This window comes from Leucoraja erinacea, chromosome 14, assembly GCF_028641065.1.
Source record: "Leucoraja erinacea ecotype New England chromosome 14, Leri_hhj_1, whole genome shotgun sequence".
In the NCBI taxonomy this organism is placed as follows: Eukaryota; Metazoa; Chordata; class Chondrichthyes; order Rajiformes; family Rajidae; genus Leucoraja; species Leucoraja erinaceus.
Window position 1 is genome coordinate 45,069,702 of NC_073390.1, and position 17,556 is coordinate 45,087,257.

General features: G+C 46.1%; 1 protein-coding gene across 4 annotated transcripts in view; it reads left to right on the forward strand.

The window, feature by feature from the left end:
- Nucleotides 1–16,903, forward strand: part of LOC129703673 (transient receptor potential cation channel subfamily V member 6-like) — an 83,299-nt gene extending 66,396 nt beyond the window's left edge. For all 4 annotated transcript variants that reach the window (XM_055646317.1, XM_055646318.1, XM_055646320.1 and 1 more), the window contains 7 exons: nucleotides 3,079–3,165; nucleotides 4,027–4,103; nucleotides 6,296–6,461; nucleotides 7,750–7,816; nucleotides 10,913–11,181; nucleotides 14,602–14,711; nucleotides 15,929–16,903. In XM_055646317.1, coding sequence (XP_055502292.1) covers nucleotides 3,079–3,165; nucleotides 4,027–4,103; nucleotides 6,296–6,461; nucleotides 7,750–7,816; nucleotides 10,913–11,181; nucleotides 14,602–14,711; nucleotides 15,929–16,103 — 951 coding nt within the window. In that variant the 3' untranslated portion in view covers nucleotides 16,104–16,903. The remainder of the gene's footprint in view (nucleotides 1–3,078; nucleotides 3,166–4,026; nucleotides 4,104–6,295; nucleotides 6,462–7,749; nucleotides 7,817–10,912; nucleotides 11,182–14,601; nucleotides 14,712–15,928) is intronic.
- The last annotated feature ends 653 nt before the right edge of the window (nucleotides 16,904–17,556 follow it).

Below are 17,556 nucleotides of genomic sequence, written 5' to 3' on the forward strand. Positions count from 1 at the left end.
CAGTGATACACAAAGCGCTGGAGGAACTCAGCGGGTCAGGCAGCATCTGTGGAGGGAATGGACAGGCGACGTTTTGTGTTGGGATCTTCCACAGATGCTGCCTGACCTGCTGAGTTCTTCCAGCGCTTTGTGGTTTGCCTCTGCTTTTCCTTGTGTCTCCATTGTTTCTGTGTTGCTGGCTTGATGCCCATGATTGGCCATCGAATGTTTCCCCAGCAGATGTTCCTCGACCAACTTCTCTCATGCACTATTTTCCCGTTTTCATTCACAATCGCAGTCACAATAATACTTTATTAGCCGAGTGTGTGTTGCAATATACGAGGAAATTCATTTGCCAAGTCAGTCATACAAATAAAAAGCACCGGAACACACAAAATGCATTTTAACATAAACATCCACCACAGTGACTCCTCCACATTACTCACTGCAATGGAAGGCGGAAAAAAAAAAATCTCTTCCTTTCTATGCTCTCCCATGGTCGGGGGCCTCGAGCCCTCCGTTGACGAGACGATCTTGGCTCGGGGCATCGGGGCAATCAGTTCCTGCATTGGGGGATGGAACAAGCTGTCGGAGGAGGTAGGTGAGGCAGGGGCTATCCCAACATTTAAGAAGCAGTTAGACAGGTACATGGATAGGACAGGTTTGGAGGCGATCGGACCCCGGGTTGGGACTGGTCGAGCCTCTGCATCATTTGAGCTCCCGACTAGCCTCTCCCGAGACTGCGAGCTCCCGATGTAGTCTGCAGGCTGCGGTTGGAGCGACCCCAGGCAAGGGATCGACCAATGTTAATCTTTTCTGCTTAGTCATAGAGTGACACAGTGTGGAAACAGGCCCTTCGGCCCAACTTGCCCACACCGGCCGACATATCCCAGCTACACTAGTCCCCCCTGACAGCATTTGGTCCATAGCCCTCCAAACCTGTCCTGTCCATGTACCTGTCTAAATGCTTCTTAAACGTTGGGATAGCCCCTGCCTCAACTACCTCCTCCGGCAGCTCGTTCCATACACCCACCACCCTTCACTGTTAATGCAGAATCTGACTGGGATAGTGTAACATGTTTGTTAATGATACAGCATGGAAACAGGCCCTTCGGCCCACCGAGTCCATGCTGATCATCGTTCACCCATTCCCACTAGTTCTATGCTTTCCCACTTTCTCAGTAATCTGCCTTAAATGTATTGCTAGAAGGGAAGACATCAATGCAAGGTCCCCAGCTGCTATTTAGTCACGCTGTCATGTGGTTATGAGCCTGAGGCAAAAATTCCTGCTTTTTGAAACAAAAATAGCAGTGGTTGTAGAGATATGGAAACTACTAACAAAACCACGACAACTCCTGGTTTAGAAACACTATCCAAGGAAGTGATTCTCTGCTAACAAGCTAAAGTTACAAGGAATCTTCTATAAATTACCACCTTAATGTTTCTCAACTGTCCAGCAAGTTACTTAATGAGTAGAAAAGTCAAAATGTTTGGTAATTTGACCATGGAATTATCTGCTTGGTGATAGGCAAGAGCAAATAGACGCCAGTGTTATCTTAACAAGTTTTTGTGGAATCTCTACTGTTTTGTTATGACCTGTTTTTCTGTTGTTAGCCATGATATTTAAGGCTTTATGTTGAAATAATATTTTCAGTCTCAAAATGATACTGATATTCTGTCGCCCAGGAGATACTGATTCGTGGAGTTGTAGAGTCATTCGGCACAAAACCAGGCCCTTCAGCCCAACTGTATCCATGTTGCCCCATCTAAGCTAGTCCCATTTGCCCACGTTTGGCCCATATGCCTGTCCAATTTACAGCTCACCGAGTCCACTCACCTTCAGCTCACCGAGTCCGCGCCGACCAGCGATCCCCGCACACTAGCGCTATCTCACGCACTAGCAACAATTTACAATTTTACTAAAGCCAATTGACCTACAAATCTGCACGTCTTTGGAGTGTGGGAGGAAACCGGAGTACCCGGAGAAAACTCACACAGTCACAGGGAGAACGTACAAACTCCATACAGGCAGTACCCGTAGTCAGGATCGAACCCAGGTCTCTGGCGCTGTAAGGCAGCAACTCTGCCGCTTGCACCACCGTGCTGCCTGTTACATTTATTTATTTTACCAAGATCATTGGTAAAATATTTGCTGGAGTTTAGAAGGATGAGGGGGGTTCTTATAGAAGCATATACAATTATAAAACGACTGGACAAGCTAGATGCAGGAAAAATGTTCCCAATGTTGGGCGAGTCCAGAACCAGGGGCCACAGTCTTAGAATAAAGGGGAGGTCATTTAAGATTGAGGTGAGAAAAAAAATGTTCACCCAGAGACTTATGAATTTATGGAATTCCCTGCCACAGAGGGCAGTGGAGGCCAAGTCACTGGATGGATTTAAGAGAGAGTTAGATAGAGCTCCAGGGGCTAGTGGAGTCAAGGGATATGGGGAGAAGGCAGACACGGGTTATTGATAGGGGATGATCAGCCATGATCACAATGAATGGCGGTGCTGGCTCGAAGAGCCGAATGGCCTCCTCCTGCACCTATTTTCTATGTTTCTATCATCAAGAATGTAAATAAATGCAGCCCTGATATTCTACTTGCAATAAGTACTTGCCCATGGAGACGCCACACTGTTCCTCCACACCGCATTCTGTTAATAAATTATACAAGAGGAATTTGTGAAACTTACACCATTGGTCTCTTAAGTATGAAGTTGTCCCAATCCAGAATTTACCAATCCAGCATGTTGTTGTTTAGCCTTTTGCCATCCATTGTTGGTTTCCAACTTTCAATTAGTTTTATCAAAACTCCTTTTGGGAACTTTGTTTTAATGCTCAAAAAGACATTAAAATCACTCCAGAAATCAAACAATTGATAAGTTAAGGTTACGGGGAGAAGGCAGGAGAATGAGGTTGAGAGGGAAAATAGATCGGCCATGATTGAATACGGCAGAGTAGCTCAGATGGGCAGAATGGCCTAATTTTGTTCCGTTGTCTTTTCCTGCTAACGAGGTTTAATTGAAATAAGCAGAGGGTTTCCGTAATGTTGAGGAAAGCTAATAATATTGTTCTCCTGCACACATTATTTTTTCCAGGAAGCTTATGCATCAGCTGAAGATTTTGCCCGTTTGGCCGGTGAAATTCTGACTGTTGTCGGAGCTGTTCTGATCCTCGTCACAGAGGTTAGTTGCAAATTGTACATTTCCATCTCGCCACGCTGTTAAAAAATGGAATATTCCCACTGTATCATTTTATTCTAAAGCCTCTCTATGAATAGACCACCAAGCATCGTCCCCTTTGATCCGTCGGTTTCACACCTCATCCTTCCATATCTCTATCTCGCCCTCTCCCCTGACTCTCAGTCTGAAGAAGGGTCTCGACCTAAAACTTCACCCATTCCTTCTCTCCAGAGATACTGCCTGCCCCGCTGAGTTACTCCAGCATTTGTGTCTAACTTTGGTATAAACCAGTGTCTGCAGTTCCTTTCTCTGGCCAACTCTGTCTGAGAACTCTTTTTTATTCATGATGGAAATGTTAGTGCAATTTTATCTTGGAAATGTTGGTACTCACTGTAGATAGAAACATAGAAAATAGGTGCAGAAGGAGGCCATTCGGCCCTTCCAGTCTGCACCGCCATTCATTGTGATCATGGCTGATCATCCACAACCACTAACCCATGCCTGCCTTCTCCCCATATCCCTTGATTCCGCTAGCCCTTAGAGCTCTATCTAACTCTCTTTTAAACTCATCCAGTGAATTGGCCTCTACTGCCCTCTGAGGCAGAGAATTCCACAAATATACTTGCAAGTTATCTGTATCTAAACACTGTGGGGGAATTGGCTGGCTGTGTGATCGATGATAACTACTCGAGGATGTGGGAGAAGGAATGACTTGGTGGATCTATCAGGAGGGGGAGATAGCACAGCCATTGAATGGCGGAGTAGACTTGATGGGCCGAATGATCTAATTCTGCTCCTAACACTTATGATCTTATGATTATCTTCACACAGCAAAACTAATCCGTCTCTTCCATATCTTCACAGATTCCACGTTTGATTCATATAGGACCTGCAAAGTATTTTGGAAACACTGTAACTGGAGGACCTTTTCACATTACAATGTAAGGCTTGCACCTTTTAGCTTTGATCTTTTTCCCAAACTCTATTGTGGTGCGTTATAAACTTTTATTGAATAAAATAATTTTCTGTTTGTAACAATTTATTACCATGGTGTTATTGCAGAATTTACAGAGTCGCAGAGTCACACAGAACGGAAACAGGCCCTTTGGCCCAACTTGTCCATGCCGACCAAGGGCTAGTCCCATTTGCCCCATATCCCTTCTCAACCTTTCCTATCCATGTACCTACCCAAACATCCTTTCAATGTCTTTATTTAAAATGTTTATATCATTTGAAAACAGTACAGAATGTGAGAATAGTACTAATCAAAGTCCGTTACCTAAGTACCTACTTCCTTTGTATTACAGACTCAAGCAGGCCCTCTCATAGATGAACTGAGGCCCAGGCCAATTTCAATTTTAGAGGCCCCCAAATCAAGGCCCCTTTGAAGCAGACAGGCATGGGGCCCATGCCAAATGGCACTCATTGCCCCCCCCCCTCCCCCCACTTGTGATAAGGCCTGGACTCATAGAATAAATTGCATACAAAAGGCACAATAAATCACATACAAAAGCACAATACAAGGTTTAAGGTCAAGAATTTAAAAAAATCAGTGTCCTACAACGAGACAATGATACCAGTGTCCCCACAGCTGGGATTGGTAGCGTGTGGTGCTAAACCTTATGTTTGATCAGGTCATTAATCCGACAAATACATTTATACATAAGATTTCTTAAGGCAGTTTGTAAAGTATTGACTCCTGCAGCCACAAACATTTCACTTGCACTACATCATCTAGGTCTCTTAAGCAATATTCTCATGGCATCATTATAAGCTACTTTAAGTCTCTGTAAGCTTGTTTTTCTGTGGTTTGACCACAGGTGTGCAGTATAGAGTGGTGTACAATATGCTCTGAACACAGACAGCTTCACTCCATCTGTCCACGCACTAAAATTGCGTTTAGTTTAATTTTGTTTAGTGATACAGTGTGGAAACAGGCCTTGGATCCACCGGTGTCCATCGATCACCTAAACACTAGTTCTATCCTACACAGCAGGGGCAATTCACACAAGCCAGTTAAGCTACAAACCTGTACATCTTTGGAATGTGTGAGGAAACCGGAGCATCCGGAGAAAGCCCACGCGGTCACGGGGAGAACGGCCAAATTCTCTATGGACAGCACCCGCAGTCAGGAGTGAACCCGTGTCTCTGGTGCTGTAAGGCAGCAACTCTACCGCTGCACCACCGTGCCGCACCTAGAACTTAATTAAAACTTTTGTAAAGGAGGTATTGTCGTGTGAAGAAACAAAATGATTTCAAAGGTCAGAATGTAGAACTGCAGATGCTTGTTAATAAACAAAAGGACACGAAGTGCTGGAGTAACTCAAACAGGTCAGGCACCATGAGAACAAGCAAGCAAACAAATACAACAATAATAGTGCAAGGTCAAAAACAAAGCTCCCAAGTCTACATATTCAGACCTCATTTGAAGGTTCTGTGGAATTCTCTGCCACAGAAGGAAGTGGAGGCCAATTCACTGGATGTTTTCAAAAGAGTTAGATTTAGCTCTTAGGGCTAACGGAATCGAGTGATATGGGGAGAAAGCAGGAACGGGGTACTGGCTCGAAGAACCGATTGGTCTGCTCCTGCACCTATTTTCTATGTTATAGAGTCATAGAGTGACACAGCATGGAAACAGCCCCTTCGGACCAACCTGCCCACACCGGCCAACATGTCCCAGCTACATTAATCCCGCCTGCCCGTATTTGGCCAATAACCCTCCAGGTTGTTGCGTTTAATAGCCTGATGGCTGCAGGGACGAAGCTGCTCCTGAACCTGGACGTTACATTTCTCAGGCTCCTGTACCTTCTTCCCAATGGCAGGGGTGAAATACGTGCATGGCCAGAGTTGTTGTGGATCTTTCAATCTTTTTGAGGCAGCGACTCTTCGAAGGACGTGGACCAAACGCGGGGGAGGCAGGCAAACGGGACTAACGTGAATGGGGCATCTTGGTTGGCATGGACAAGTTGGGCCGAAGGGCCTGTTTCCGTTCTGTGTGACTCTGTGACACTGCAACTTAGCAACAAAAGCCATGGTGAAAATACAACTTGTTGTTACACCAGGGACATCATGTAAGAGCACTTGTCTCTTTTTGCCACAAATTTAAAATTTGTTTTCTCATCTTTGTTTGCAGGATTGTTTATGCTTGCTTTGTATTAATCACCATGATACTGAGGGTTCTGAACCACGAATGGGAAACGGTTATAATGGCGTACGCGCTGATAAGTGCTTGGTGTAACGTTCTTTATTTTGCCCGTGGATTCAAGTTACTCGGTCCTCTCTGCATCATGATACAAAAGGTCAGTTCATTCTCCTCTGTCGCTTGCTCCAGGAATAGGCTTGCCGACTCTCTCACTCCCAAATAAGGGGCAAAAGATCAAAATACGGGACAAATTCCCCACGGCAATTCGTTGACCGACTCGGCCGTGGCTGGGTGAATGATGAGTTGGCCCGGGTGCTGGACTACACACAAAGCCCAGCCGGCGGGGCCAGCTGAGGAGTTTTGGTCCACACGACATCGCGCGCAAAGTCCAACACCCCATCCAACTCGTGATCGGCCATGAGAAAGAGGGGTGGTGGTGTCAGTGGTAAACTAAGATCCGAAGGTCGGACAGCTGGCCGGGCTGCCGACCGACGGGGCCACGTGCGAGGCGCTGCTGCTGCTGCTGCACTCCATGAGATGCACTACGTCGGGACGGGTGAGGCGGGGCTGGATGTGGCGCTCTGACCCGACAGTCCCCTCGACCCAAGTAGTAGCAGTCAAATACAGGACAAGGGTGGTCCCGTTCGGGACAAAGCAATTTAGCCCAATATACGAGAAGTCCCGGCTAATACGGGACACTTGGCAACCCTATCCAGAACTGACTTCCATGATCTTCAGTGTAAACCAGCATCTGCTGTTCCTTCCTACTGAATGATCTCAATACCAGTTGTATCAATTCAGTCTCATCCCAAAACGTCACCTATTCCTTCTCTCCAGAGATGCTGCCTGATCCGATGACCTACTCCAGCATTTTGTGTCTATCTTCCTCAACCGAGATCCTGATGTCCCATTCGGCCCTTTGAGCCAGCACCGTCATTCAATGTGATCATGGCTGATCACCTCCAATCAGTACCCCATTCCTGCCTTCTCCCCATATCCCTGACTCCGCTATCTTTAAGAGCCCTATCTAGCTCTGAGTAATTTAAGGGCCTGTCTCACTGTACGAGCTAATTCTCCCGAGTTTAAAAAAAACAAAAACTTGTGGTAAGCACGTAGAATGTACGTGGCGGGTACGTCGGAGCTCGGGACGTCTCTTGGTGGCTCGTAACGCTAACGGCAGGTACTCGGGAAACGCGATAAGCTCGTGAAGACTCGTGAAGATTTTTCAACATGTTGAAAAAATGTCCACGAGAGCCCCGAGTACTGACGAGCGGCTATTACCATAATTCTCCGAGTTCGAATCAGGGGAAACTCGGGAGGACTCTTGAATTAACTCGTACAGTGGGACAGCCCCATGAATCTGCTCCTGTAATACCTTCAAACGTACCATCATAGTCCAATTGCAAGACCGAAACCAATTACCTGTTTTCTTTCTCTCTTCCCAGATGATCTTTGGTGATCTTATGAGGTTTTGTTACGTTCTGATAATTGTCATCATAGGATTCGGTGCAGGTGGGTAAATTATGCATTATGTTGGTAGAAATAAAACCATTCAAAATATACCTGAATAATATACCGGGAATGAATAACATGACCATCAGTATGAGTAGAGAGAAAAGCCATGTAAATATTTTGAGTTGAGTAAGATGCGGTAAATGTCACTGTTCAAAATAAAAGCTGTGATTGATCGATTGAAAGATAGACAATAGACAATAGGTGCAGGAGTAGGCCATTTGACCCTTCGAGCCAGCACCGTCATTCAATATGATCATGGCTGATCATCCAGAATCAGTACCCCGTTCCTGCCTTCTCCCCATTTAACGCAATAGAAAGGAAGGACATTAGCTTGGAGGATGTGGAATCGATATGGGTAGAGCTGCGAAACACTAAGGGGCAGAAAACGCTAGTGGGAGTTGTGTACAGGCCACCTAACAGTTGTAGTGGAGTTGGGGATGGCATCAAACAGGAAATTAGAAATGTGTGCAACAAAGGTAAAACAGTTATAATGGGTGACTTCAATCTACATATAGATTGGGTGAATCAAATTGGCAGGGGTGCTGAGGAAGAGGATTTCTTGGAATGTATGTGGGATAGTTTTCTAAACCAACATGTAGAGGAACCAACGAGAGAGCAGGCTATTCTAGACTGGGTATTGAGTAATGAGGAAGGGTTAGTTAGCAGTCTTGTTGTGCGTGGCCCCTTGGGCAGGAGTGACCATAATATGGTTGAGTTCTTCATTTGGATGGAGAGTGACATAATTTATTCAGAAACAAGGGTTCTGCACTTAAAGAAAGGTAACTTTGAGGGTATGAGACGTGAATTGGCCAATATAGACTGGCAATTGATTCTTAAAGGGTTGACGGTGGATATGCAATGGAAGGCATTTAAAGACTGAATGGATGAACTACAACAATTGTTCATCCCACTTTGGCAAATTAATAAATCAGGGAAGGTAGTGCATCCGTGGATAACAAGGGAAATCAGGGATAGTGTCAAAACAAAAGATGTTGAAGCATACAAATTAGCCAGATAAAGCAGCCTACCAGAGGACTGGGAGAAATTCAGAGTCCATCAGAGGAGGACAAAGGGCTTAATTAGGAAAGGGAAAATAGATTATGAAAGAAAACTGGCAGGGAACATAAAAACTGACTGCAAAAGTTTTTATAGATATGTGAAGAGAAAAAGATGAGTTAAAACAAATGTAGGTCTCTTGCAGTCAGAAACAGGTGAATTGATTATGGGGACAAGGACATGGCAGACCAATTGAATAACTACTTTGGTTCTGTCTTCACTAAGGAAGACATAAATAATCTGCCGGAAATAGCAGGGGACCGGGGTCAAATGAGATGGAGGAACTGAGTGAAATCCAGGTTAGCCGGGAAGTGGTGTTAGGTAAATTGAATGGATTAAAGGCCGATAAACCCCAGGGCCAGATAGGCTGCATCCCTGAGTACTTAAGGAAGTAGCCCCAGAAATAGTGGATGCATTAGTGGTAATTTTTCAAAACTCTTTAGATTCTAGAGTAGTTCCTGAGGATTGGGGGTAGCTAATGTAACCCCACTTTTTAAAAAGGGAGGGAGAGAGAAAACGGGGTATTACAGACTAGTTAGTCTAACATCGGTAGTGGGGAAACTGCTAGAGTCACTTATTAAAGATGGGATAGCAGCACATTTGGAAAGTGGTGAAATCATTGGACAAAGACAGCATGGATTTATCAAAGGTAAATCATGTCTGACGAATCTTATAGAATATTTCGAGGATGTAACTAGTAGAGTGGATAAGGGAGAACCAGTGGATGTGTTATATCAGGACTTTCAGACGGCTTTCGACAAGGTCCCACATAAGAGATTAGTAAACAAACTTAAAGCACACAGTATTGGGGGTTTAGTATTGATGTGGATAGAGAGCTGGCTGGCAGACAGGAAGCAAAGTAAACGGGTCCTTTTCAGAATGGCAGGTAGTGACTAGTGGGGTACCACAAGGCTCAGTGCTGGAAGGTTCTACTGCAGTTATACAGGGTGTTGGTGAGACCACACCTGGAATATTGCGTACAGTTTTGGTCTCCTAATCTGAGGAAGGACATTCTTGCCATAGAGGGAGTACAGAGAAGGTTCACCAGACTGATTCCTGGGATGTCGGGACTTTCATATGAACAAAGACTGGATAGACTCGGCTTGTGCTCGCTAGAATTTAGAAGATTGAGGGGGGATCTTATAGAAACTTACAAAATTCTTAAGGGGTTGAACAGGCTAGATGCAGGAAGATTGTTCCCGATGTTGGGGAGGTCCAGAACAAGGGGTCACAGTTTAAGGATAAGGGGGAAACCTTTTAGGACCGAGATGAGAAAAAACATTTTTCACACAGAGAGTGATGAATCTGTGGAATTCTCTACCACAGAAGGTAGTTGAGGCCAGTTCATTGGCTATATTTAAGAGGGAGTTAGAAGTGGCCCTTGTGGCTAAAGGGATCAGGGGGTATGGAGAGAAGGCAAGTACAGGATACTGAGTTGGATGATCAGCCATGATCATATTGAATGGCGGTGCAGTCTCGAAGGGCCGAATGGCCTACTCCTGCACCTATTTTCTATTTTTCTATGTTTCTATATCCCCTGACTCCACTATCTTTAGGAGCCCTATCCATCTCTCTCTTGAAAGTATCCAGAGAACCGGCCTCCACTGCCCTCTGAGGCAGAGAATTCCACAGATTCACAACTCTCTGTGTGATATTATTGATTAGTTACAAGGATTTACAATTTTACCAAAGCCAATTAGCCTACAAACCTGCACGTCTTTGGAGTGTGGGAGGAAACCGGAGCACCCGGAGAAAACCCACGCAGGTCACTGGGAGAACGTACAAACTCTGTACAGACAGCACCCGTAGCCGGGATCGAACCCGGGTCTCTGGCGCTGTGTGGCAGCAACTCTACTGCTGTGCCACCGTGCTGCCCGTAAACGAGAGTCCTAATGAAAGTCCAGTTGCAGTGTTGATAGTCGGTAACTCGTTGAAAGGTCCGCGGGCTTGTTTTGGTCTATATTCTGCTTGTTGCTTAACTCCAGTTGGTTTTTATTGCATCTTTTAATCGTTTGCTTGTATTTGAAAACATCATAGGTTTTGACGTTCACTTTCAAGCCCTGGACCCCAACACTTACTTGTACTTCAGGGACTTTACCATCACTATTTTCACATTGTTCCAGCTGATGATGGGTCTGACTGAACTGCCTGGCCCTCCTGATATCAAGATCCCTGACATCATCATTGTCCTTTACATGGTGTACATGTGCTTTGGCTTCGTCCTTCTGCTCAATCTATTCATCGCTCTCATGGGAGACACTCACTATCGAGTTGTCAGTGAAAGAAAATCGCTCTGGAAAGCTCAGGTAGTGTCCACAATTCCTTTCCCTCTAAACGCTTTCATTCCTAATTAGTTTTTGGCCCTCGCTAAGGATTTTGTATTTTTTAAACCGGCTTGGTTAATGGTGTAACATTAATAAGATGGTGGACGAAAATGCTGGAGAAACTCAGCGGGTGAGGCAGCATTTATGGAGCGAAGGAACGGCCGAGACCAGAAACAAAGAACTGCAGACGCTGGTTTATACCAAAAAGAGATACAGTACTGGATGAACTGCAAGGGCCGCACGGTGGCGCAGCAGTAGAACTACTGCCTCACAGCGCCAGAGAACCGGGTTCGATCCTGACTAACGGTGCTGTCTGTACGGAGGTTGTGACGTTATCCCAGTGACTGGGTGGGTTTTCTCCGGGAATTCCAATTTCCTCCCACACTCCAAAGCAGCGTTTCTCAACCGGTGTTCCCTGGAACGCTAGCGTTCTGCGAGAAGTCGCAAGGAGTTCCGAGAGAATTAATTTAATTTTATTTATATTCATGATTTATTTATTTATTTGTTGTTTTGTATGTGACCTGCCCCCTCCCCTGACATCAGTCTGAAGAAGGGTCTCGACCCGAAACGTCGCCCATAGATGCTGCCTCACCCGCTGAGTTTCTCCAGCATTTTTGTCTACCTTCCATTTTTCCAGCATCTGCCGTTCCATCTTAAACATTAATAAGATAGCTGTTATTGTTCAGTTTATCGTCACGTGTGCCGTGGTACAGTGAAAAGCTTTTGTTGCGTGCTAACCAGTCAGCGGAAAGACAATACATGATCACAATCGATCCATTCACAGAGTACAGATACATGATAAGGAAACAAACGTTTAGTGCGAGGGAAAGCCAGCATCAGGTGGATTGAATGTGTAAGAAAGAACTGCAGATGCTGGTTAAAATCGAAGGTAGACACAAAATGCTGGAGTAACTCAGCAAAATGCTCGAGTAGGAATCTCTACCCGAAACGTCACCCATTCCTTCTCTCCAGAGATGCTGCTTCACCTGCTGAGTTACTCCAGCATTTTGTGTCTACCATCAGGTGGATTGAATTCCCCTTCACTGAAAGCATGATCAACGCAAGGGAAAATCCAGTGCTGTAAATCCTCGTTTTACCGGGCATCTTTATCCTGGTCATTCCCTCTTTCTCCCCCAGTCCCATCAGAACAGATTCAGGGACAGTTTCTTCCCAGTTGTTATCAGGCAACTGAACCATCCTATCAACAACTAGAAAGCGGTGGTGAGCTACGATCGACCTCATTGGAGACCCTCGGACTGTCTTTAATCAGACTCTACTTGCACTAAACATTATTCCCTTTATCAATCATCTGTCCACTGTGGACGGCTGGATTGTAATCATGTATACTATAGTCTTTCTGCTGACTGATTAGCATGTTTTTCACTGTACCTTGATAATAAACCAAACTGAACCAAACTAATAACTGGTTTAGGTCATAGTGGACGGACCTGCGAATAACCGTCGATGCCACTGCTGGCTCACGCCACATGCAGCCCCGCCTGCCCAGTCCACCCATAAATGCCCAGTCCACCCATACATGCCCAGTCCACCCATACATGCCCAGTCCACCCATAAATGCCCAGTCCACCCATAAATCCACCCATAAATGCCCAGTCCACCCATACATGCCCAGTCCACCCATACATGCCCAGTCCACCCATAAATGCCCAGTCCACCCATACATGCCCAGTCCACCCATACATGCCCAGTCCACCCATATATGCCCAGTCCACCCATACATGCCCAGTCCACCCATATATGCCCAGTCCACCCATACATGCCCAGTCCACCCATACATGCCCACATGCCCAGTCCACCCATACATGCCCAGTCCACCCATACATGCCCAGTCCACCCATAAATGCCCAGTCCACCCATAAATGCCCAGTCCACCCATACATGCCCAGTCCACCCATACATGCCCAGTCCACCCATACATGCCCAGTCCACCCATACATGCCCAGTCCACCCATACATGCCCAGTCCACCCATACATGCCCAGTCCACCCATACATGCCCAGTCCACCCATACATGCCCAGTCCACCCATACATGCCCAGTCCACCCATACATGCCCAGTCCACCCATACATGCCCAGTCCACCCATACATGCCCAGTCCACCCATACATGCTCATGCCACCCATAAATGCCCAGTCCACCCATACATGCCCAGTCCACCCATACATGCCCATTCCACCCATAAATGCCCAGTCCACCCATAAATGCCCAGTCCACCCATACATGCCCAGTCCACCCATACATGCCCAGTCCACCCATAAATGCCCAGTCCACCCATACATGCCCAGTCCACCCATACATGCCCAGTCCACCCACCCATACCCATAAATGCCCAGTCCACCCATACATGCCCAGTCCACCCATACATGCCCAGTCCACCCATAAATGCCCAGTCCACCCATATATGCCCAGTCCACCCATACATGCCCACACCACCCATACATGCCTAGTCCACCCATACATGCCCAGTCCACCCATAAATGCCCAATCCACCCATAAATGCCCAGTCCACCCATAAATGCCCATGCCACCCATACATGCCCACACCACCCATACATGCCTAGTCCACCCATACATGCCTAGTCCACCCATACATGCCCATGCCACCCATGCCGGACTCCGCCACCGACGCACCTTATCCTCACTCCAGCTGCCCGCGGGTCGCGACCATCGACTCCGCCGATCCTCGTCTCTCCCCCCCCCTCATCCCCCCGGCTACCAGCAGGCCATCAACTCACCCCGATTCCAGGCCCAGTTCCAGACTGAGAGTCTGGAGACAAATTTACATTCCCCAGAGACTCCGCCTGACCTGCTGAGTTACTCCAGCACCTTGTGTCCTATCTGCAGTTGCTTGTTTCTGCTAGGTAGGATCACAGAGTCATCCAGAGTAGACACTCTATCCTTTGGCGCAACTTGCCCACACCGGCCAACAAGTCCCATCTACACTAGCCCCAACCTGCCTGCGTTTGGTCCATATCCCTCCAAACCTGTCCTATCCATGTACCTGTCTAACTGTTTCTTAAACGTTGCGATGGTACCAACCTCAACTACCTCCTCTGGCAGCGCGATCCAAACACCCACCACCCTTTGTGTGAAAAAGTTACCCCTCAGATTCCTATTAAATCTTTCCCCCTTCACCTTGAACCTATGTTCTCTGGTCCTCGATTCCCCTACTCTGGGCAAAAGACTCTGTGCATCTACCCGATGTATTCCTCTCATGATTTTATACACCTCTGTAAGATCTCCCCTTATACAATGATAATATCTTACTCAGTTATCGCAGGCAGTTGGCAATAACGGACACCGTTACCATTTGACAATACAACGCTTGATTGACTCTTAAAAGGAGGTAGTTTAACCACTAACAGGTGAATGTTGTTTCAGATTGCTGCAACCACACTTCTTCTTGAGAGGAGACTTCCGGCTTGGCTTTGGCCCAGAGCTGGAATACCAGGAGACTTGCTGGGCCTCAATGTGGAAAAGTGGTATTTAAGGTAAAAGCTGAAAGCTGAAAGCTGTGAAAAGTGTTCTGTAGAATATCCACTGGATTAAACTGCTCAGCAAGAGTTATTCACCTAACTCCAATGGTTCATACATCATCATAGGAACAGAACTAGGCCATTCGGCCCATCGAGTCAGCACTGCCATTCAATCATGGCTGATCTATCTTTTTCTCTGAACCCCATTCTCCTGCCTTCATAGGATCATAAAATCATGTGATAGCAGAATTAGGCCATTGGGCCCATCGAGTCTGCTCCACCATTCAATCATGGCTGATCTATCTCTCCCTCCTAACCCCATTCTCCTGCCTAACTCCCCATCAACTCTGACACCCGTACTAATCTCTGCCTTAAATATATCCACTGACTTGGCCTCCACAGCCTTTAGTTGCAAAGAATTCGACAGAGTCACCACCCTGTGACTAAAGAAATTCCCCCTCATCGCCTTCCTAAAAGAACGTCCTTGAATTCTGGGTTTTTGGGTTTGCACCTCCCCCATCCTGGTTCTCAACAGTAGACACAAGAAGCTGGAGTAACTCAGCGGGACAGGCAGCATCTCTGGAGAGGAGAAATGTGTGACATTTTGGGTCTGAAGAAGGGTCTCGACCTGAAACGTCACCCATTCCTTCTCTCCAGAGATGCTGCCTGTCCCGCTGAGTTACTCCAGCTTCTTCTGTCTATCTCATGTAGATATCTCGGGAACACCTGGATTTCCCTTTCAGAGCTGCAGCAATGAGCAATCAAATAATTTCGGTCCACAACACCATGAAAGAGACCCGTTAATCCGTACTCTATGTTTCCTGTCTGCAAGGAACAAAAGAGGAGCGATTAACGGGTCCCTTTCAGAATGGCAGGCAGTGACTGGTGGGGTGTCGCAAGGCTCGGTGCTGGGACCGCAGCTATTTACAATATACATCAATGATTTGGATGAAGGGATTCAAAGTAACATTAGCACATTTGCAGATGACACAAAGCTGGGTGGCAGTGTGAACTGTAAGGAGGATGCTATGAGAATGCAGGGTGACTTGGACAGGTTGGGGGAGTGGGCAGATGCGTGGCAGATGAAGTGCTAGCCCGCACGGGGCGATCGTTAGTTGGCGCAGACCAGGCGGGCCGAAGGGCCTGTTTCCGTGCTGCATCTAAAAAAGTCTAACATTGTGCTGTGCGTCGGTCCTGTATTTTAACGCAGCTCTCTCAATTTTGCTTTCAAGGGTCGAAGAGAGAAGCGATTACCAAAAGGCCAGGAAGAAGGCTGAAGACGAGGAGAAAGAAAACATATCCCACCCAAGGAAGAACAGAAGTGCCTACCGCTGGAAACTCATCCATAAAAACATATCAAAAAGCCTGAAGAAAAACGACGTTCCAAGTGACATGACCACTCTTTAAATTCTCATCCCTGTAACCCGAGAGACATTGGCTTGTGGGAAAACACACACACACACAATTGTTTTTTCTGACTGTGCTGAACCTTGGTGCATTTGCATTTCTTCAAGGCAAAATACCTGCTTAGAAATGGGGAGAGTGCGTTTCCAGGTGTAACGTCATAGCCACGTCACAAGGAAGCATTGAAAACTTTAAGTGGAGTTGAATTTCAATAGATTAATTAAAACTCTAAATGTTTTTTTTGAATGTGATAATAAAAAAAAACCTTTGTTACCGCTCGTTATAAGTTAGGATCATTTGTAAAGTTACGATTAGATAGTCGCTTTCAATAGGCACCGGAATCAGTACTAAGACTTCTAACTAGAAAAATCTTGTCATTCGCAAAGGTGATTTGCAGTAGAAATATTTCAAAGAAACGCCACGGAAATACAATAATACCAAAAATAAGTTAAATTCAAAACAGGGCAAAGTGGGTGTTTATTTGTGCATCTACAGATTAAGCACATTTGTTGCAATGGTTTTTAGAGGAATCTTTAAACTTTAATAACAAAATTACTTGCAGTATAAAGTTACTATCACAGCTTGTAAATGATCTGTGCAATGATAATACATGATGTTACTGCACACACAGATTAAGAATGAAAGTTTTTTTTAATATATATATAGAATGTAAGTGAAAATTATACAGTATTTTAAAACAAGGTACAGAATGCTACAGTAGTGAAGGGGTTAACTGCTGCTGACTGTTGTAACACTGTACCATAATAAACCTCAAATACGATTTTACTGAACGAACGAAGAAAGATTCAATGACTCCATCAGTAACTAGTTGCTGCAAATACAGAACTGGAGGCTTAAAGCTGCACACTAAAATGTCACGTCCAACTAGTCGACGGCACTGTAAGCAAAGGTAGGAATCGAGTCACAGAGTGAAACAGCATGGAAACGGGCCCTTCGGCCCAACTTGCCCACACCGGCCAACATGTCCCACCTGCACTAGTGTGTGGATCGCGGATCGGCCTCTACAGACATCTGCAGACCCGCAAGTAGACCACCCTATGGAGAGGAGAGGACCGCCAATGATGATGATGGAGTCACACCTGCCCGCGTTTAGCCCATATCTCTCCAAACCTGCCCTATCCACGTACCTGTCATAGAAACATAGAAATTAGGTGCAGGAGTAGGCCATTCGGCCCTTCGAGCCTGCACCGCCATTCAATATGATCATGGCTGATCATCCAACTCAGTATCCCGTACCTGCCTTCTCTCCATACCCTCTGATCCCCTTGGCCACAAGGGCCACATCTAACTCCCTCTTAAATATAGCCAATGAACTGGCCTCAACTACCCTCTGTGGCAGAGAGTTCCAGAGATTCACCACTCTCTGTGTGAAAAAAAGTTCTCCTCATCTCAGTTCTAAAGGATTTCCCCCTTATCCTTAAGTTGTGACCCCTTG